At 43.2% G+C, this 20,383-nt stretch overlaps 1 protein-coding gene across 1 annotated transcript in view; it reads right to left on the bottom strand.

Annotated features, from left to right (window-relative positions):
* Positions 1 to 1,082: 1,082 nt before the first annotated feature.
* Positions 1,083 to 20,383, bottom strand: part of PCP4 (Purkinje cell protein 4) — an 87,435-nt gene continuing 68,134 nt past the window's right edge. The window contains exon 3 of the mRNA XM_049859204.1: positions 1,083 to 1,482. Coding sequence (XP_049715161.1) covers positions 1,355 to 1,482 — 128 coding nt within the window. The 3' untranslated portion in view covers positions 1,083 to 1,354. The remainder of the gene's footprint in view (positions 1,483 to 20,383) is intronic.

Here is a 20,383-nt window from a genome sequence, read left to right as displayed (position 1 = left end):
TTCAACTTACAGTGATCCTTTTGGACAGAATAGAACTGCCCTACAGGGTTTCCAAGGCTGTCAATCTTCACAGAAGCAGACTGCCACATCTTTCTCCCGTGGAGCGGCTCGTGGGTTCCAACCACCAACCTTTCAGCTGGTATCCAAGCACTTAACCACTGCACTGCTGGGGCTCCTGGAACATACCCAGTCAACTGGAAAAAGCCAGTAGCTCTTAAGTGGAGAGGTCCTCTCCCCGTGATGAATCTCTCCTCGCTGCCTACAGAACCCCTTTGGGGTGTGTGAGGCAATTTATCTGTGACAGTGGGAGGAGATGGGGTGGGAGAGAAGCCAGACAGCATCTCCAGATTGTGGGTTATGGTAAATCGCCCTAGCAGGGAGAAGATCACAGTGCGAGGAGCATAGAAAAGTCTAGAGGAGGTGGAGGAGCCAGGAGAATGCGTCTCACGCCTGCATCCCTGCTGTCGCAGAGAAACTGCAGGTATAAAGCCCGTGGCCCCCATGGTGCGGCACCCCCTCTGGGTTTCTGAAATTTATGCCTGCTGGGCAAATCTGGTGGCACGTTCTCAATGCACATGGGTCACCCTCCCCTTTTTGTTCTCCTGGATGAGTCATAATTTCTCCAGTGAAAATTCTAAATCGATGGCACCCCAGGATAGAGGGGGGAAATGAGGTCTCTTATTCCTATCATAAGAAGAAAGTGTACTGCTATTGCTAGCTGGCAGTTAGTATCCTCCAAATGAGACAGGCACAGCTGAGCCTAGATCCCTCATTTTGGGCAGTAAAGCTCATAACGGAAGTCGCCCTTCAACGTTTAAGAACCCATTGCTGTCAAGTCGATTCTGAAGTATAGCATAGCGACCCTATAGGACAGAGTAGGACTGCCCCCTAGGGTTTCCAAGGAGCAGCTGGTGGTTTCGAACTGTCGACCTTTTGGTTAGTTGCCAAGCTCTTAACCACTGTGCCACCAGGGCTTCCAACGTTTAAGAGAAGGAAATAGGCAGCTGGTTTGCACTCACCTGCAGTACGAAGTAACTTCCTAGATTAATAGAGAGAGAAAGGCGACACTTTAATTACTCTTCTTAACTCTATTTTATTACAACATCAGGCAAGATAGTTGCAGGAGGAATGATACTGGAGATCGACACAGAGATGAAACCACTCACAATCTCATTGTTTTACACCTTCCTACAAGGGTATAAGTATCAGGGGTTTCTGTACATGCATTTTAAGTTTGCTTTGTGTGTGTCAGATGTGGATGGATAGTTTCTCTCTAGGGTGTTGTTGTTTTAATTCCTTGACAGGTGATGGCTGTATTCAGTGTCTCCTGGTGCACTATGAAGGGGGTCTCCCACTAGGACTGGGACCCCGCCTTCTTCTTCTGGAATTTTCTGAACTGAGACTGAATGGCCACTGCCGCGCGTTCTGTCTCTGGCGCATCCATGTCGATGTCAAACTCTTCTTGAACTTTCTTCTGCCCATCTGCAGAAAGAAAAACACGAACATAAGGCAATCACTGAGCTGAAAACAGGAGGGCAGACAGCAACTCTACGTGAGCAACAGCCGGCCAGTCCTACGTGTGGCACACTCAAGACTTCCCTCACCACCCCGAGGCCAAGACCTAGTTTGCAAAGTAAAATTCAGTGGAGCATTTTTTTTTTTTTTTGACCCTCGTCAGAGTTCAGAACCTGCTGTCTTCTGGCTGCCTGGGCTCCACACCCGAGAGGACAGTGAAACTCAAGGACATAGTCTAAGCACGGGACACTGTCTTAACATTCCCTATTTCCTGCATATGATGTCCTGCTTCTTATGGCTACTTTTTACATATGGTTTGAAAAATATTAGCTGTGCTGTTACCTTCTCTGATATCTCCTGTAGAAAGGATTTAAATATTGTTACAGGTATGGAACCCACGGTGGCTGATATCACAACAGCTCTGAGTGAACAACTTCACCAACTGAGTTGCAGTTTATACATCTTCTGCTGATGAGATCTGTTTATTGTAATAAAGGCTTCTGTTTTTATCCCTATTATGACCGAACGACACCATATGACCTGAACCTTCACGAGCTTGACATCTTATTCCAATGAGATAGGCTTGAAAATTCTCTCACTAAAGGCAGAAGGATTTGACTAATTCACACAGTAATTACCTTTGAAAACAGGACATGCAAAAAAGCAGAATGGTAAGTTGAACTGCCAAATGTTGTCTTATATATATTTTTACAACAATAAAAAAAAATCTGGAAAACGTATGATTGTCCTTTTGTTGCTGAGTACATTACTGAGCACTGGCCAACTTCTAACGAAATAGTAAATACATAGAAATTTAAAATCCTCTAGCCCTGGAAGTGAAGAGTTTTTACAAATCACCGAGCCCAGTCAAAATCAGAATCATCAAAGCCATCATTTTTTTTTTTAATACAGACACTGGTGCCTCCCTTCCCCAGACTCGGGGTACCTCTTTGCACAACCCCAGTGGCAGCAATGAAGGGTGCTCCAGAAAGCAAGGCCCAGGTAAATAAATTGGTAAGTTGGTATCCCTGGGAGTGTGGCCAGACATCTCTACTGTTTTAAAAAAAACCCTCAGGAGATTCCAAATTGCAGCCAGAGTTGATATTCAAACCCCCCACCCCCACATTTACAGATGAAGTGACTTTTAAGACCCTGAATTCACTCCAGGCAGAATTGGCGACAGGACCTACCTCTCCTGGAACCTAGACCAAGAGCCTGGCAGCCCCCTGGGCTTGCACCTGGAGCAGAGGGCCCGCAGCATGGGAGCACATGTAGCTGGTGGGTGGTGCATCTTGAGGTAGTAGAGCAAGACTTAGCCAGGCAGGAGCAGCAGAGGGGGCTCTATTCCTGACTTTGTCCCCAGGCAGCCTGAGTTCACCCTTTAATCTAAGTGTGGTTCAGCTACTTCTCCGAGTGACTTTGGAGGAAGATGCTTAGGTCTGGGCACTGGGGTACCTGGCAAGTAAGGGAAAAGTTTCTCTCCTGCTTGCTCTAGTATTCTAGTGTTCTTTCTCTCTGTCTCTCTCCAGCTCTCTCTCCTCTCCTTGTCTCTCCCCCCCATCTCTCTTCCTCTCTCCCTTTTTCTCCTTTGCTGTCCCTTTCTCTCCTGTGTCTCTCTCTTCTCTGTCGCACCCTCTCGTTTCTCTCCCCTCTTCTCCCCTCTATCCTCTCTTTCTTTCCCTCTCTCCTCTCCTTCTCTTTCTCTCTTAGATAAATGATCATCAACCCTTATTTCAGATGCATCTGGTAGTGTGACATTCCCTTTGCAGATCCCTGAGCAGGCTTCGCTCAATTTTCCTAGAGATTAAGCAGGGTCGGCCTGGAGCCCTCCACTTGCCCCTCCATCTGGGAGGAAGGGCCTCTGGCACGTGCTTTGCAAGCCTTATTGGATTGATTGGTCGATGACCTAAATCAGTGAATCGTCTTCCTTTATCCTAGGTTTGCTGCCAATGCCCCTAAAAGCAGAGACTGCGAATGCACCGATGTCAGGAATATTGGGAGCCACCTTTTTTTACCCATGGGAGCCCAGATATTCAGGACTAGAGGAACGGCTTCTTACTGCATCTGGAAGCCATTCACACTTTTATCTCTACTGCACTTTCTTCAGGAAATCTACTAGGGGCAGGGCCACTGGGAAGGCCAGAAGTTCCCTGGAGATTAAGTTGATATTTAAAAAAAAAAAAAACCCTCAACTAGTGCTATTACATGAGCCTGGACTAGAAAGCATATATCTAGCAAACCCATAATACGAATGGCTTTCAGATGTCTTCTCCACTTCTACTAACAACAATAAGCCCTTTAGGACCAATAGCATATAAGCAAAGATGTCACTTTGATGACTAAGGTGCACCTGAGCCAAGCTATGGTCTTTTTAATCACCTCATATGCATGCAAAAGCCAGAGGATGAAAAAAGAAGGCAGATGAAGAATTGCTTCATTCAAACTGTGGCATTGGCAAAGAATATTGAATATACTGTGGGGTACCAGAAGAATTAACAAATCGGTCTTAGAAGAAATACAACCAGAATGCCCCTTAGAAGCAAGAATAGAGATACTTCATCTTGCTTACTTTGGACACATCATTAGGAAAGACAAATTGCTAGGAAAGAACATCATGTTTGGTAAAGAAGAGGGTCAGAGAAAATGAGGAAAACCCTCAAGGAGATGGATTGACACCATAGCCACAACGATGGACTCAAGCATACCAACGATCACAAAAATGGGGCAGGACCAGGCAACGTTTCATTCCGTTATCATAAGATCTCCATGAATCAGAGCCAACTCAATGGTAACTAACAACGATGGCAGCACTAGGAATTGCCATTTTTTCATAAAATGGTTTAGGGTCCCAAGCCCTTCCTCCTCCCAGAATAACTCTTGCATCAACCATATAGTGATTGCAAAGGGGGAAAATTAGCTTTGATTCAAAAGAAGAAGGGTGATGTCTTTTTTAAAGTGTTGCTGCAACATGAGGATTTCGAAGGGACCAATTCATCTTTTCCCTTTTCTACTAATATAATGAAGCAGCAATATTATTTCTGGATAAATGATAAATGAAGATGTGGAAAATTATGTATATTTAGGGAATATGCAATAAGACAATACGGAAGGGTAATAAAAAATCAGTTTTACAATTGTATCTTAAACTAATATCCTAAGCCCAAAGTGATTCATTGATTCCTCCTGGCTTTGAAAAATATTAGTGTTTAAAACAGAAACCACTAATATTCAAGGAAATGTTACTTGCTGTTTACTTCATAGATGCACAGATTTCTTGGGGAAGGTATGCCATCTTCACACTTTCACAGAACCAGCCAACATGTGTAAACCAGAGTAGAAGGGACACTGATTGTGGGGGAGAAGGCACGACTAATTAGATTTGGTGACACATGGGTCAACCAAACAATGTAAGAGTGTAAAGATGCTCAGTGATGTCCTGGGAGGCTGGGAAAGGACTGCTCCAAACACCCCTGGACCTCGGTGGAAACAAAGGAATGATAGCGATGAGCCTTGGGAAGGACTATGGCCAGTTACACAGCCCACAGCAGCTATGTCCCTCTCCAGAGCCTCAAGACCCTACAGATATTGAAGTCATTGAGTGTTATGGAATTTAATTGTGCCCTCCAAAAAGATATGTTGAAGTCTTTATCCCTGGTACCTGTGAACTTGACCTCGTTTGAAAACAGGGCCTTCGAAGATGTTATTAGCTAACATGAGGTCATATTGGTCCTAATCCAATATGAGCATTGTCCTTATAAAAGAGGAGAACAAACATGGAGACAGATACACAAAAAGGAAAACAGCCATGTGATGACAAAGGCAGTTACAGCTACAAGCCAAGGAATGCCAAGGGTTGCTGGGAGCCATTAGAAGATAGGAGAGGGGCATGGAACAGATCGTTTCTCAGAGCCCTCAGAAGGAATCAACACGGCCAATGCTCTGAATTCAGATTCTCAGCCTCCAGAGTTGTGAGACAATAAATTTCTGTTCTCATATGCCACCCAGTTTGTGGTACTTGATGACAACAGCCCTAGGAGACTAATGCAGCTGTGTAAGTCAACCGGCACTTACACCAAGAGCTTTGCTATTGTGTTGGACGCGATGTGCCAAGAGCTGCAGAGGCAGGAGGGAGTGAGGTGGGCAGGAACATGATGTCCCTGTCTCTGCTCATAGTGAAGCTCATTGATTGACGGGGCCCCAGTGTGGGTGGGAGGAAACACTGTCCATGACAGCAGGCCAAATAGTCACCAAACACAGTGGGCAGGGGTGCTGCTGGAGCATCAGGCAAATAGGTAAGAGCCCCTCTCAGCTTCTCAGGCAAGCAGGAGGCTTCATGTTCTGGGCTTGGTTCCAGGTGGACACAGCTCTGCAATATAAGTCATGAAGATGAAGACCATACTTAACCTTGTTCAAAAGAGAGGCTTCCCACTGACAACCAGCACCACCCACAGCTCACTAGTCATGTAAATACTGTAAACCTGGGGCAAAACAGTCTGGCGGTTCTTCAAGCGATTAAACATAGAGTTATCACATGATCCAGCAATCCCACTCCTAAGTATATACGTAAGAAAAACAAAAACATACGTCCACACAAAAACTTGTACCCGAATGTTCATGTCAGCATTATTCACAATAGCCAAAGAATGGAAACAACCCAAATGTCCATCAATGGACAATGGATAAACAAAACGTGGTCTATGCATACAATGGAGTATTATTTGGCCCTAAAAAAAGGAATGTAATACTGATACATGCTACAACATGGATGAACTCTGAAAACATTATGCTAAGTGAAAGAAGCCAATCACAAAGGTCATATATTACATGATTTCATTCATGGAAGTTCAGACTAGGGAATTCCATAGGAATAGAAAGTAGATTAGTGATTACACAGGGCTGGGAGAGAATGGAAGAACTGAGGGAGATAGTTAAAGCACTTGAGGTTTCTTGTTGAGGTGACAAACATGTCCTAAAACTGATTGTGGTGGTGGTTGCCCGTATCTATGAATATTGTATACTTTAAATACGGGTAGATTTTATGACCCATGACTTATGTCTCAGTAAAGCTATTTAAAAACAAAACATGGAAAATGCAAAAGAAGAGTCTTCTTGGGTCTCCACAGCAAGGAAGGCAGTGAAATTTTAGAGCCCTCAGCCAGCTCCTATGTCCAAGAGAGGCCAGTGAGTCGAAATTAACTGCACAGGAAAATGTCCTTCTCATTTCCCGAGTGCAGCACTGCCATTTCCCTTATACTTCTATTTGATGCTTCATAAAGATGTTTGAAGATATATATATATATGGACTGGGTGGGCTCTACCTGACATTTTTAATTAAGGTCCTGCTACCTGAAGTGAGCAAAATGCAACGGCAATAACTCCTTGTAAACTACCTGGTACTGCACAGTTGTGGTTGTTCATATCTCTCTGGGATTTCAGAATTCTGTCATTTCCCCTCTGTGTAGACATTCTGAAGCTGACTCAAGAAAGGTCAACCATACCAATGAGCTGATTTGATGTGAAAAGGTGTTGTTGTTGTCGTTATTGTTGTAGCTGCTGACTAGTCAGCCATCTACTCATGGTGACCCCATGCACAATGGAACAAACGCTGCCTGGTCAGCATGGATGCGACCATTGTGATCCATAGGGTTTCCACTGGCTGATTTTTAGAAGTAGATTGCCAGGCCTTTCTTCCCTGTCCATCTTAGTCTGGAAGCTCCACTGAAACCTGTTCAGCATCAGAGCAACATATAAGCCTCTAGTGACAGGTGGTGGCTGCATGTGAGGTGCATTGACCAGGAGTCGAACCCGAGTCTCCCACATGGGAGATGAGAATTCTACCACGAATCACTAAAGTAAAAAAGATAATGATTGCCAGTTCCATTAGAGGATGAGGAAAAACCCAACACTATGCGCTGTACGGAAACTGTGGTGGCGTAGTGGTTAAGTGCTACAGCTGCTAACCAAAAGGTCAGCAGTTCCAATCCACCAGGTGCTCCTTGGAAACTCTATGGGGCAGTTCCACTCTGTCCTCTTGGATCGCTGTGAGTTAGCATTGACTCGACAGCAATGGGGTTTTTTATGGGCTGTATCGCTAGAAAGTGTGACAAGGATGCCCATAACCGTAATATCCTGTGTCCCTGGTGAGCCAGGATCCCCACAAATCCTTCAAACTTTGCCCAACTTGGTCAGGTCCAGCCCCTAAGGACATGTGGCAGTCTAAGGAAGTCAGAACCACAATCTGTAGTGAAAAGTCAGATAACTGGTCAGATTCTGTGGGATCATTCTCATTTTATTTACCAGTAGCCATTGAGTTGATTCTGACTCATGGAGACCCCCTGTGTGTCAGAGTAGAATTGGCCTCCACAGGATATTCAATGGATGATTTTTCGGAAGTAGATCGCAACGCCTTTCTTCAAAGGAGCCTCTGATTGGACTTGAACTTTCAACTTTTCAGTTAGCAGCCAAGTGCCTTAATTGTTTGCACCACTAGGAACTCCTCTCACCTCTCTAGCAGCTCCAAATTGTCTTTCTGGGATCAAAAACTACTGCTGCAAAATAGCCCCAAGCGGTTGGGCTTTCCCCTTGGGCAGAATCTTCATCAAATAAGAAAGGGATGAGGCTGAAATGACACTACCTGAGAGCTTAGGACATCTCATGACTCAGTATTGCCACAACCTTCCCCCTAGGAAGCAACACAGTCCTATTTGGAATTATACTTTGCACTAGTATAGATATTTCTTACACTATTTCCCTGAAGTGTTGTCTTTTCTTTACAAACTGAGACAGGAAGTGGCACCTGCTGTTATGCATTTTATTGTCATAAGAGAAATGCGAAGGTATCCCTTCTTAAAGACGTAATTTAATGCTCACTCTTCACTGAGCATTGAATAGATCTTCCCTCATGGATTTCAGTGGAATATTTTACAGATAATTTAATGGCAAATGTATAATAGAGAATCATAACCATAAAAGTAAGGGATTATTACCAGTTGAAAGACAATCCCAAATGAAAATTACAAGTCTCTAATGTTGTAATGGAGTCCCTGGATGGGGCATACAGTTCACATACTCAGCTACTAACTGAAAGGCTGGCAGTTTGAGTCTACCCGTAGGTGCCTTGGAAGGAAGCTTCGGTGATCTACTTCCGAAAAATCCTCCATTGAAAATCCTGTGGAGGCCAATTCTACCCTGACACACGTGGTATCACCATGAGTTGGAATTGACTTCAAGGCAGGCAATTAAAAAAGAAAATCCACAGAATGGGGAAATGGCCTGATTTTCCAAAAATCTGTTTGTTTTTATTGTTAGGTGCCGCCAAGTTGGCTCTGACTCATAATGACCCTATATACATCAGAACGAAACATTGCCCTGTCCTGCGCCATCCTCATAATCATCGTTCTGCTTGAGCCCATTGTTGCAGCCACAATGTCAATCCATCTTGTTGAGGGTCTTACTCTTTTTCACTGACCTTCGTCTTAACCAAGCATGATGACCTTCTCCAGGAACTGGTCCCTCCTGATAACGTGTCCAAAGTACTTGAGACAAAGTCTAACAATCCTTGCTTCTAAGGAGCGTTCTGGCTGTACTTCTTCCAAGACAGGTTTGTTCCTTCTTCTGGAATATTCAATAATCTTCAGCAATACCATAATTCAAAGGCAGCAATTCTTCTTTGGTCTTCCTTATTCATTGCTAGCTTTCACTTGCATATAAGACAATTGATCATGGCTTGGATGAGGTGCACCTTAGTCCTCAAATTGAGAACTTTGTTTTTTACCACTTCAAAGAGGTCTTTTGTAGCAGATTTGCCCAATGCAATGCATCATTTGATTTCTTGGCTTCTGCTTCCATGGTGGTTGATTATGGATCCAAGTAAAATGAAATCCTTGACAACTTCAATCCTTTTGCCATTTATCATGATGTTGCTTATTGGTCCAGTAATGAGGATTTTTGTTTTCTTTTTGACGATGTTTAATCCATACTAAAGTCTGTAGTCTTTGGCCCTTATCGGTGAGTACTTCAAGTGCTCTTCACTTTCAGCAAGCAAGGTTGTATCATCTGCATATCGCAGGTTGTTAATGAGTCTTTCTCCAATCCTGACGCTACGTTCTTCATATAGCCCAGCTTCTGGGATTATTTGCTTAGTATACAGATTGAATTAGTATGGTGAAATGATACAACGCACATCTTTCCTGATTATAAACAACACAGTACCCCGCTGTTCTGTTCGTACGAGTGTCTCCTGGCCTATGTACAGGTTCCTCATGGGCACAGTTAAGCATTCTGGAATTCCCATCTTCACGATGTTATCCATAGTGGAATGTCTTTGCACAGTCAATAAAATACAGGTAAACATCTTTCTGGTATTATCAGCTTTTGCCTGACATCAGCAATGATATGCCTCCTTTCAAGTCCTCCTCTGAATCTGGCTTGAACTTCTGGCAGTTCCCTGTTGCCGTATTGCTACTATCGCTTTTGAATTATCTTCAGCAAAATTTTACTTGTTTGTGATATTAACGATATTGTCCAATAATTTCCATATTCTGTTGAATCACCTTTCTTTGGAACAGGCAAAATAAGGATCTCTTCCAGTCAGCTGGCCAGGTAGCTGTCTTACAGATTTCTTAGCATAGATGAGTGAGCACCTCTAGCGCGGCATCCATTTGTTGAAACATCTCAGTTGATATTCCATCAATTCCTGGGGCCTTGTTTTTTGCCTATACCTTCAGTGCATCTTGGACTTCTTCCTTCAGTACCATCAGTTTTTGATTATATACTACCTCCTGAAATGGTTGAACATTGACCAATTCTTTTTGGTAGAGTGACTCTGTATATTCCTTCCATCTTCTTTAGATGCTTCCTGTGTGGTTCAATATTTTGTCCGTAGAATCCTTCGATACTGCAACTTAACGCTTGAATTTTTTCTTCAGTTCTTTCAGCCTGAGAAATGTCAAGCATGTTCTTCCCTTTTGGTTTTCTAACTCTAGGTCTTTGCACATTTCATTATAATACTTTGCTTGAACCACCCTTTGAAATCTTCTGTTCAGCTCTTTTACTTCATCATTTCTTCCATTCGCATTACCTGCCCTACATTCAAGAGCAAGTTTTTCAGAGTCTCTTTGGACATTCATTTTTGTCTTTTCTTTCCTGTCGTTTTAATGACCTTTTGTTTTCTTCATGAATGATGCCCTTAATGTCATTCCAAAACTCAACTGGACTTTGGTCATTAGTGTTCAATGCACCAAATCTAAATTCAGGTGAGATATACTCCAGATTGTACTTTGGCTCTCATGTACTCATTCTAATTTTCTTCAACTTCAACTTGAACTTACAGATGAGCAATTGATGGTCTGTTCCATGGTCAGCCCATGGCCTTGTTTTGACTGATGTTATTGAGCTTCTCTATCACTTTGTTCCACAGGTATAGAGGATTTGATTCATGTGTATTCCATTCTGTGAAGTCCACATGTATGTTTATGTTTTTGAAAAAGGATATTTGTGATGAATAAGTCAATGGCCTTACAAAATTCTATCATGCAATTCCTGGGGTCTTTTCTATCACCAAGACCATATTTTCTAATTACCAGTCCTTCTCTGTTTCCAGCTTTTGCGTTCCAATCACCAGTAATTATCAATTCATCTTGATTGCATGTTTGATTACTTTCAGACTGCAGAAGTTGGTAAAAATCTTCAATTCTTCATCTAGGCATTAGCAGTTGGTGCATAAATTTGAATAATAGTTGTATTAACTGGTCTTCCTTGTAGGCGTATGGATATTATTCTATCACTGACAGCGTTGTACTTCAGAATAGATCTTGAAATGTTCTTTTTGATGATGAATGTAAAGTCATTTCTCTTCAATCTGTCATTCCAAGCATAGTAGACCATATGATTTTCTGATTCAAAATGGCCAGTACCAATCCATTTCAGCTCACTATTGCCTAGGATATTGATCTCTGTGCATTCCATTTCATTTTTTGATGACTTCCAATTTTCCTAGATTCATTCTTCATACATCCCACATTCCAGTTATTAGTAGGTGTTTACAGCTGTTTCTTCTCATTTTAAGTCGTGGCATATCAGCAAATGGAGGTCCCAAAAGCTTGACTCCATCCACATTATTAAGGCCGACTCTACTTTGAGGAGGCAGCTTTCCCCAGTCGTCTTCTGAGTGCCTTACAACCTGAGGGGTTCATCTTCTGGCACTATCTCAGAAAATGTTCCACTGCTATTCATAAGGTTTTCACAGGCCAGCCTTTTTCAGAAGTAGGCCACCAGGTACTTCTTACTAGTCTGTCTTTGTCCGAAAGCTCCACTGAAACCCGCCCACCATGGGTGACCCTGCTGGTATTTGAAATACTGGTGACATAGCTTCTAGCATCATAGCAACATGCAAACCACCACAGTACGACAAACTGACAGATGAGTGGTAGAAACGGGAAGTCAAACCAAAACCAAACCCAGTGCCGTCGAGTAGATTCCAACTCATAGCAACCCTGGTTATCAAATCATTGGACAGATACCTATTGAGCACCTAACCTAACTTCTGGGTTTTAAAGGCTTTCAAACAGTTTTATATCCGTTGCCTCATTTAACCTCTACAAGAGTTTATAGAAACTGCAGGAAAAAGTCACTGTCTCCATTCTACAATGGCTCAGAGAAGATAATGCACCTTGTCCAAGGTCACCTCTTGAGTATGTGGCCATAGGCTGACCTAGAATCCAGGTTTTGGTCCAAATCCTGTTTATACACTGCAGCATTGAGCTACTTCTGGCCCCTTAGATGTAGGTCAAGACGGCAGACTTCTGTAAGGACCAGCTGATGACCCAAGTCTAAACACATAACACAGTCAACCATTCTGCAAAATCTGCTTGTTTACTGGATGATCTGGGAGAATTAGTTCCAAATTCATCATTCAGCAAAGGATTTAAAAGCTCACTGCTATTGTAGGTGCTGGGAGAGAGCAGAGAACACACCCAAGTTTCTCCTTGGGTCACAGGGAAAACAGGAAATAAAAAGGTAAATGCAAAAATAAGTAATTGAATCCCAAAAATTCCAAAAATAGGGCAGGGTGCTGAGTGGGAGAGCAGGAGCGAGCCCAGGTTATCAGGGAAGACCCCAGAAGCAGAGACAGCATGCAAGGATGCTCATCCCCAAAGCCACCCTTAACCTATCTGCCTCGGAGGAGATGAGGCACACTGGCTCTTCATCCATGAGAAGCAACACTTTCCAGAAAATGATTCTACAACCTCAAATGCTTAATGCATATTCTTGAAAAATTAACAGACATGAAAAGTCATCAAGGGCATAACAGAGCTATTCAAGTATACTGACAGCCACAGCCAGAGAGATGATAAAAAGTGTAAAAAGCTGCATAATTCAGAAATATATCATAGAAACCCCTAGGCATTGGTGAAGGGAATTCTGAAATACATTTGTTTCAAAGTTTACGGGGATGTAAGTTCATTGCCCAGAGGTACTGTCAATAAGTCATGAACACGGCAGCATTTGGTTTTCACACACACACACACACACACACACACACACACACACAAAACAGGTAAAGGCATTCATTTGCATACTTATAGCCCTCCATATCTTAAGATTTATTTTATGGAAACAAATTACCTCCTAAGGCCTAACCCTCTAGACCAAAAATTTGACCACAAGCAGTAAACTGGGAATATAATTGTTGTGAGCAGGACTTTGCTTGATGAGGAGTTGAAGCACATAGCCTACCATAAAAGGGTGTCGATTTTAGCATGCCAAAAAGAAATAACAGTCATTGAGCTTAAGGAGGCCTTGCAAACGAGGTATTTGGATGCCAAGGGTCTTAGAATGTCCTGCCTCCTTTTAAATTGTAGTACTAACTTTGAAATAACTAACATCTGTCAGTTGCGTTGCCCTCAATATAATTAAGCTAATTGGCACAGAGCCCTTGGCTCCTGGGGTCCTCTTAGTGGGATATCCACCTCTCCCCCACAGCGAGGCCACCTGATTGGCCAAGGAGAGCCAGTGGGGGCTCCATCATTAAGGACCCAAATGGAGGCCCCTGAGGCAAAGCAGAGTCAGAGACAGGTAAGCAAAGCAAGGAAGGATTGAAATCTTTATCCCTTAAGCCTCAAATTCAACCAGGTGATACCCAGCGAACAAAGCATCTAGCGTTAATGAAAAGGTCAATTTCTCCTGAGGAAAATAACTAAGTTTTTATGTACGGTACATAAAAATGCTGGCACACAACAGCACATTTTACGAAACATCAATAAAGGATAAAGACAATGTTCTCTTTATAAGGCTGGAAAGAGTCACTGGAAAGGCCACTCTGTCCTTCATCCAGTTATTCCTGAGTTATAAACAGTCGCTCCGTGGCTGGGGAGGAGCCTGGAATCCCAGCAAAGCCAGCACCGGAGCGCCAAGTGATTTCTCTTTCCTGCCGGCCAGCTCTGTATTTATTGAACGGGGGCTGCTGGTGCGGAGAATTGCAATTTTCCAGGTCTTTGCTAAGCGGCAGAGATTAATGAGCAAGGTCAGGCATTAGCAGTGCCAGGCAACAGGGCTTTCTGTGTCTATTGTGTTCTCCAGATCAAATTAAAACACAATTCCTTCTTCTTCTAACTTTCCATTTACCAAGTTAGCACCTTTTTTTGGTATTTACAGTGATTTCCAAGAGACGAAATTCACTTTTGTCCTAAAATAAAGGTATTCTGAAACCTAGAGTCTTCGACTGTTCGAATCAGGTTCTGGTTACATACAAAATCTCATCTGGTCAGCTACAAGTGATATTTTATCTCCAGTTCTTCTAGGTCCTCCATTTCTGATTATTCTGTTTCTCTGGCCCCTTTCTAAATTCACCCTTGCTTATATAGCAACCCAATCACTACATTTAGATAATCAAGTGCAAATCTGGGGGAATCATTTGAAAAGAGTAAGCCTTGATAAAATCAAATCTTCCCCCGAATTCATTAAGCCTATGATGGAAGCATGGTGTAGTGGTTAAGTGCTACGGCTGCTAACCAAAGGGTCAGCAGTTCGAATCCACCAGGCGCTCCTTGGAAACTCTATGGGGCAGTTCTACTCTGTCCTATAGGGTCGCTACGAGTCGGAATCGACTCGACGGCGCTGGGTTTTTTGGGGATGATGGAAACAGGCAACCTTGGGGGGTACAAACAGTTAACGTACTCGGCTGCTAACCAAAAGGTTGGAGGTTTGAGTCTACCCAAGGTGCCTCAGAAGAAAGGCCTGGTGATCTACTTCTGAAAAGCACCCATTGAAAATCCTAGGGCACACAGTTCTACTCTGACACACGGGGGTCGCCATGAGTCAGAATCAATTCTGTGGTAACTGGTATAAAGAGAACAAACAAAAAAAACAAGACATCAGTATCACTGCAAAATAATAATTTTTCTCTTGGAAAGGCAAAATTAGTTCCAGTCCAAAATGCCTACATTCTCCAGAAAAAAAATCAAGCAAGGCAGAGAGGTGTACTGAGAAATAGCTTAACCAGGGAAGGCCTGAATTCAAGTCCTGACGGCTAGACTGTGGTCCAATCATTTGCCTTTCTGAATTGTAAATCCTTCCTTGTGGTTGCATGAAACGGGGGGTGAGGATGGTGAATCTAGCCTTGTTTCTCTGGTGAGACAGTTGAGGGGCAAGGAGAGAATATGCTTTCAAAACCACAAAGAGAAATTACAACAACCCAAGTGCGGAGGAATGCAGACTGGCTGCCCGATGTCGTCAGTTCGAGAATTTGCCGGGGTGGTGATCAAGGAGAAGACAGGAGCACAGGATGAAAATGTCGCAAAACAAGCTATTTTGGGGGATAGCACTTGGACAGGTTTACGTGTGAGGGAGTTCCTCAAAGCCTGAGACCTTCTGGAGACAGTGGCAATGGGGCCACCCAAAAGGGAAAGAGGGCAGGGAACTCCCAGAGGAGAAGGGAATTGGAGGGGGTGCTTCTGTGTCTAGGTGATATCACTTAGCAGCAAGGTGGGGAATTTCTGGGTCAAAGAGCTGCTAAGGGCAGGAGCAGTTTAGTATCATTTATAGGGTTGGTATGAGTCGGAATCAACTTGACGGCACTGGGTTTGGTTTTTTTTTTTTTTTTTTTTTGGATAGCCTCCAGGGTTTCTCTTATCTAGAGCTAGCAGAGGCTGGGTAGTTTCTCAGTATATACAAAGCAGGCAGGCCCTAAGTGGTGAACAGTCTGCTTATTTGGGCTACATTAAAAACAATTGGGTACAAAAAATCTGAGTTTGGTGCTGGCAGGGTTATATATTTATTTATTTTTAAATTGTGTTTTCGGTGAAAGTTTACAGCTCAAGTTAATTTCTCATATAAAAATTTAGACACATATTGTTATGTGACATAGTTGCAATCCCTATAATGTGACCGCACACTCCCCCTTTCCACCCTGGATTTCCCATGTCCACCAGCTCCTGTCCCTTCCTGCCTTCTCAGCCTCCCCTTGGACAGGAGCTGCCTATTTGGTCTCATGTATGTGCTTGAACTAAGGGGCACACTGTTCACGAGTATTATTTTATGCTTTATAGTCCAGTCTAATCTTTGTCTGAAGCATGGACTTTGGGAATGGTTTTAGTTCTGGGTTAACAGAGCATCCGGGGGCCATGGCTTCAGGGGTTCCGCCAGTCTCAGTCAGACCATTAAGTCTGGTCTCTTTATGTGAATTTGAGTTCTGCTCCACACTTTTTTCCCCTGCTCTGTCAGGGACTCTCTGTTGTGTTCCCTGTCGGGGTGGTCACTGGTGGTAGCCGGGTACCATCTAGTTCTTCTGGTCTCTGGCTGATGGAATCTCTGGTTTGTGTGGCCTTTTTGTCTCTTGGGATAACATTTTCCTCATGTCTTTCGTATTCTTCATTCTCCTTTGCTCCAAGTGGGTTGGGACAAATTGATGCATCTTAGATTGCAAACTTTTAAGACCCCAGACACCACTCACCAAAATGGGATGGAGAACATTTTCTTAATGTACTTTGTTTTGCCAATTGACCTATATTTTCCCCAAAACCATGGTCCCCAGACCCCAGCTCCAGCTACTCTGTCCCTCAAAGTGTTTGGTTGTGTTCAGGAAACTTAGCTTTTAGTTCAGTCCAGCTGTGCTGACTTCCCCTGTATTGTGTGTTGTCCTTCCCTTCACCTAAAATAATTCTTGTCTACTGTCTAGTTAGTGAATTCTCTTCTCCCTCCCCACCCTCATAACCGCCAAAGAATGTTTTCTTTTGTGTTTAAATCTCTTCTTGAGTTCTTATAATAGTGATCTCATACAATATTTTTCGTTTTGCAACTAATTTCCCTTAGCATAATGCCCTCCAGATTCATCCACATTGTGAGATGTTTCAAAGATTCATCACTATTCTTTATCATTGTGTAGTATTCCATTGTGTGTATGTACCATAATTTGTTTATCCATTCATCTGTGGATAGGCACCTGGGTTGTTTCATCTTTTTGCTGTTGTGAACAGTGCTGCAATGAACATGGGTGTGCAATATCTATTCATATGATGGCTCTTATTTCCCTAGGATATGTTCCAAGGAGTGGGATTGCTGGATCGTATGGTACTTCTATTTCTAGCTTTTTAAGGAAGCGCCAAATCAATTTCCAAAGTGGGTTGTAACATTTTACATTCCCACCAGCAGTGTTTAAGTGTTCCAGTCTCTCTACAACCTCTCCAACGTTTATTATTTTGTGTTTTTTGGATTAGTAGTTGCAGGCAGGTTGTTGAGCTAATGGGACCCAGTCAGTTGTGAAGAAGCAAATACTGTAGCACCAATACACAGAGGCCATCCTTGAATCATTTATATAACCTAATGCCTTCTCTCACCTCTCCTCCCTCTCCCAGAGAGGTGGGGAAGCTGGAGGAAATTCATTCCCAGATGAGTTGGAGTAGAATTCTGCAGCCCAGGCACTGGTGAGACCTGAGAAGGTATCAGTGAGCCCCAGAGGTGACAGCCAAACATAGAAGAGTCCATACTCTGGCAAGCACAGAGGCAGAGGCATTGGGGTCCTCTGGGGCAGTGTGGTGGCATTCCACTATCCAGTTCCTGGTGTCCCAGATGCCATGTGCCAGGCAGAGGCAGCAGGTGGGGGGGCTTCTGCTGCGACAGACCCACCATGTGGTTGAGTGTTTTTTCCGTGTGTATTCCTGGCTGTGCACCCATCAGGCTGGGTTCTCTGCCTCCCAGAAATTCTGTCAGGGGTATCGGTACCTTGCAGAATTTCTGGGAGGTAGGGGCCCCCTCTAGTTTTTGTGGAGGCAAGGGGAGGATAGGTAGAGCTCATTCATAGGATTAAAACAAACAAACAAAAAACCCCAAACCGGTTGCCGTCGAGTCTACTCCAACTCATAGAGACCCTATAGGACAGAGCCCCATAGGGTTCCCAAGGAGCAGCTGATGGATTCAAACCTTTTGGTTAGCAGCCGAGCTCTTAACCGCTGAGCCACCGGGGTTCCAACTCAAAGGACTGGCTTACTGCAATTATTATAACTATAAATGAAAGAGTTTATTCTATGTTTTTAGGGATAAGATTCCAAGCTTTCATTTGATTTGTATAGAAAATTCTTTAGTACACATTGGAAGATAACTTGAATGAAAGTAGGTAAATGAGAATCTTTTGGGAATCAGGGCAATATACCAAATATTTCCTTCCTCTTCTGAGCACATTGAACTTTCTTCCCAGGTATCAGCAGCGAACTTCCCTAGCATCAAACTACAGAAAGTCCAAGGTTGCCTTTGACAAAGAAAAACTTCTTCAGGCTTATTGGTGGGATGGAGAACAAATGGATCCTCTAACACTTTAGACAAGCCCTCCATGAGCACCAACCAGATACCTAAGGGCTTCAGAGGCTCCAGGAGCAGAAACATGTTGTGGCCAGGTCTGCTCATTGCTTTCTGCTTGTCTATTTATCCCTTTCTTCTTTGTTATAAAGCTCCTGATTTGGGGCTAAGTACATGGCTAACCAGAGCGAAGTTCCCAGCCCCCTTGCTCTTGGCGTGGCCGTATGACTAAATTCTGGTCTATGATGTAGACAGGAGCACAGAAATGCCCTTAAAAGAAAGATAACATAAATTGTTTTTCCTTTTTCTGCTGACTGGAATGCAGGTGAAATGGCTGCTGCTCAAGCAACTATATTGGACAGTAAGTTGGAAGCCTTATGGCCAGGATGTGAAACAGTAAGATGTCCTTAAAGCCACCTGCCTACCCTGGACTTCCTACCTCCAGACTTCTTCTATATGAGAGAAAGAAGCTTCTTTATTGTTTAAGCTGTTGGGGTTTCTGCTTCTTGCAACTGGACCTCATCTACTTATAATAAGTATATATCATCTGAAAACATTTCATTTCAAGCCAGAAATTCAGATAGACATTGCTGGTATAACTTTTCTTCGCTTACCTATATGCCTTTTCTTTTGTTACATACCAAAAACAAACCAAACCCAGTGCCATCAAGTCAATTCTGACTCATAGCGACCCTATAGGACAGAGTAGAACTGCCCCATAGAGTTTCCAAGGAGCGCCCGGCAGATTTGAACTGCCGACCCTTTGGTTAGCAGCTGTAGCACGTAACCACTACGCCACCAGGGTTTCCTTTACATCTGTCTAATTTCTGACACAGATCGTCGTTGAGTTTATAGCATTTAACCCTTTTAAAAGCCCAGCTATTTTTTTTTTTCACAAACATCTGTTTTATACTCAGTAACCTTTGCCAACCATCATTCTCAGGCTTCCCTGCTTCATGTTTTCCTTTTTCTCCTTTGTGGAATATCATCTTCTTCCTCCATGCCCTTCTCTTTCTGGCTTTGGAAAGTTGAAGCTTCTCTGTACCTGAAAATATAGAAACCTACTGCAAGGAAGGGCAACCTCCTAGGAGGGTGTTTTCCCTCATCAGGTTTTAGTCCACTCCTTCATTCAGCTCCAGGTCCTTTTTGTCTTTTCCTTTATAGTTTTGGAATAATTTGAGTTGTGCCCTTTCTCCTAGATTACCTAGTTTGGCCAGGCATCAATGGACCATCCTGAAAATAATCACTTCCTTGTCAGACTCACTTTTGTCCCTAGCTCCTACACTTCGAAAATATGGGCTTTAAAGGAGGAAATCCTTGAGAATCTCACCATCATCGTGTATTTTATAAAGTTCTCAGTTCTTTATAGAAAGAAAAGTTACATGCAGTTATAATTTCAAGATATATCTAAGTAGCCTCAAAGGAGCATCAGTTAGCCTAATTCACATGAAAACCTGAGTGAAGCCTATTGAATTTCTAACTCTCCTTGTCTCATAATTCAAGAGAGATTTTGACTTAACACAGGCGAGGAGAAGCCAGGACAAATGGGCTATCTTCTAGGAGTCGAGCAAAAGGAAGAGAAAAGCTGATGAGACCGAGTCCAGGCTGCCTTGTGATTTGAAATCAGCTGCCAAGCTAAGGGTTCCTGGATGGCACAAGCAGTTTGTACTTGATGACTAACCTAAAGGCTTGCAGTTCAAACCAACCCATAGCATGGAAGAAAGGCCTGGCAATCTGCTTCCATAAAAGATTACAGCCAAAAAATACCCTATAAAGCAGTTTTACACTGTAACACATGGGTTTGCCATGAGTTGGAATCAACTCCACAGCAATGGGTTTGGTTGTTGTTGTTGTTGTCAAGCTAACAGCATGGATCGATAAAGTATTAAACACATACCAGAACAGGACCAAAGCTGTTTCCAAACTTTGGTACTTACAGACTTTTCTCCTTCCCTATGTTCTCTGTGGTGCTACCCATTTCAAAAGGCATCTTCATCCTTGACAGGCGTTTCTGCATTTTTCTTGGACCCTCGCCATCAGCTAAGCCGATGGGCTGCGCTATCTCACCAGACACACCATC

This window comes from Elephas maximus, chromosome 2 (genome assembly GCF_024166365.1).
Source record: "Elephas maximus indicus isolate mEleMax1 chromosome 2, mEleMax1 primary haplotype, whole genome shotgun sequence".
Classification (NCBI taxonomy): Eukaryota; Metazoa; Chordata; class Mammalia; order Proboscidea; family Elephantidae; genus Elephas; species Elephas maximus.
Note: the sequence above shows the minus strand (reverse complement) of the source record. Positions and strands in the feature narration are given on the sequence as shown.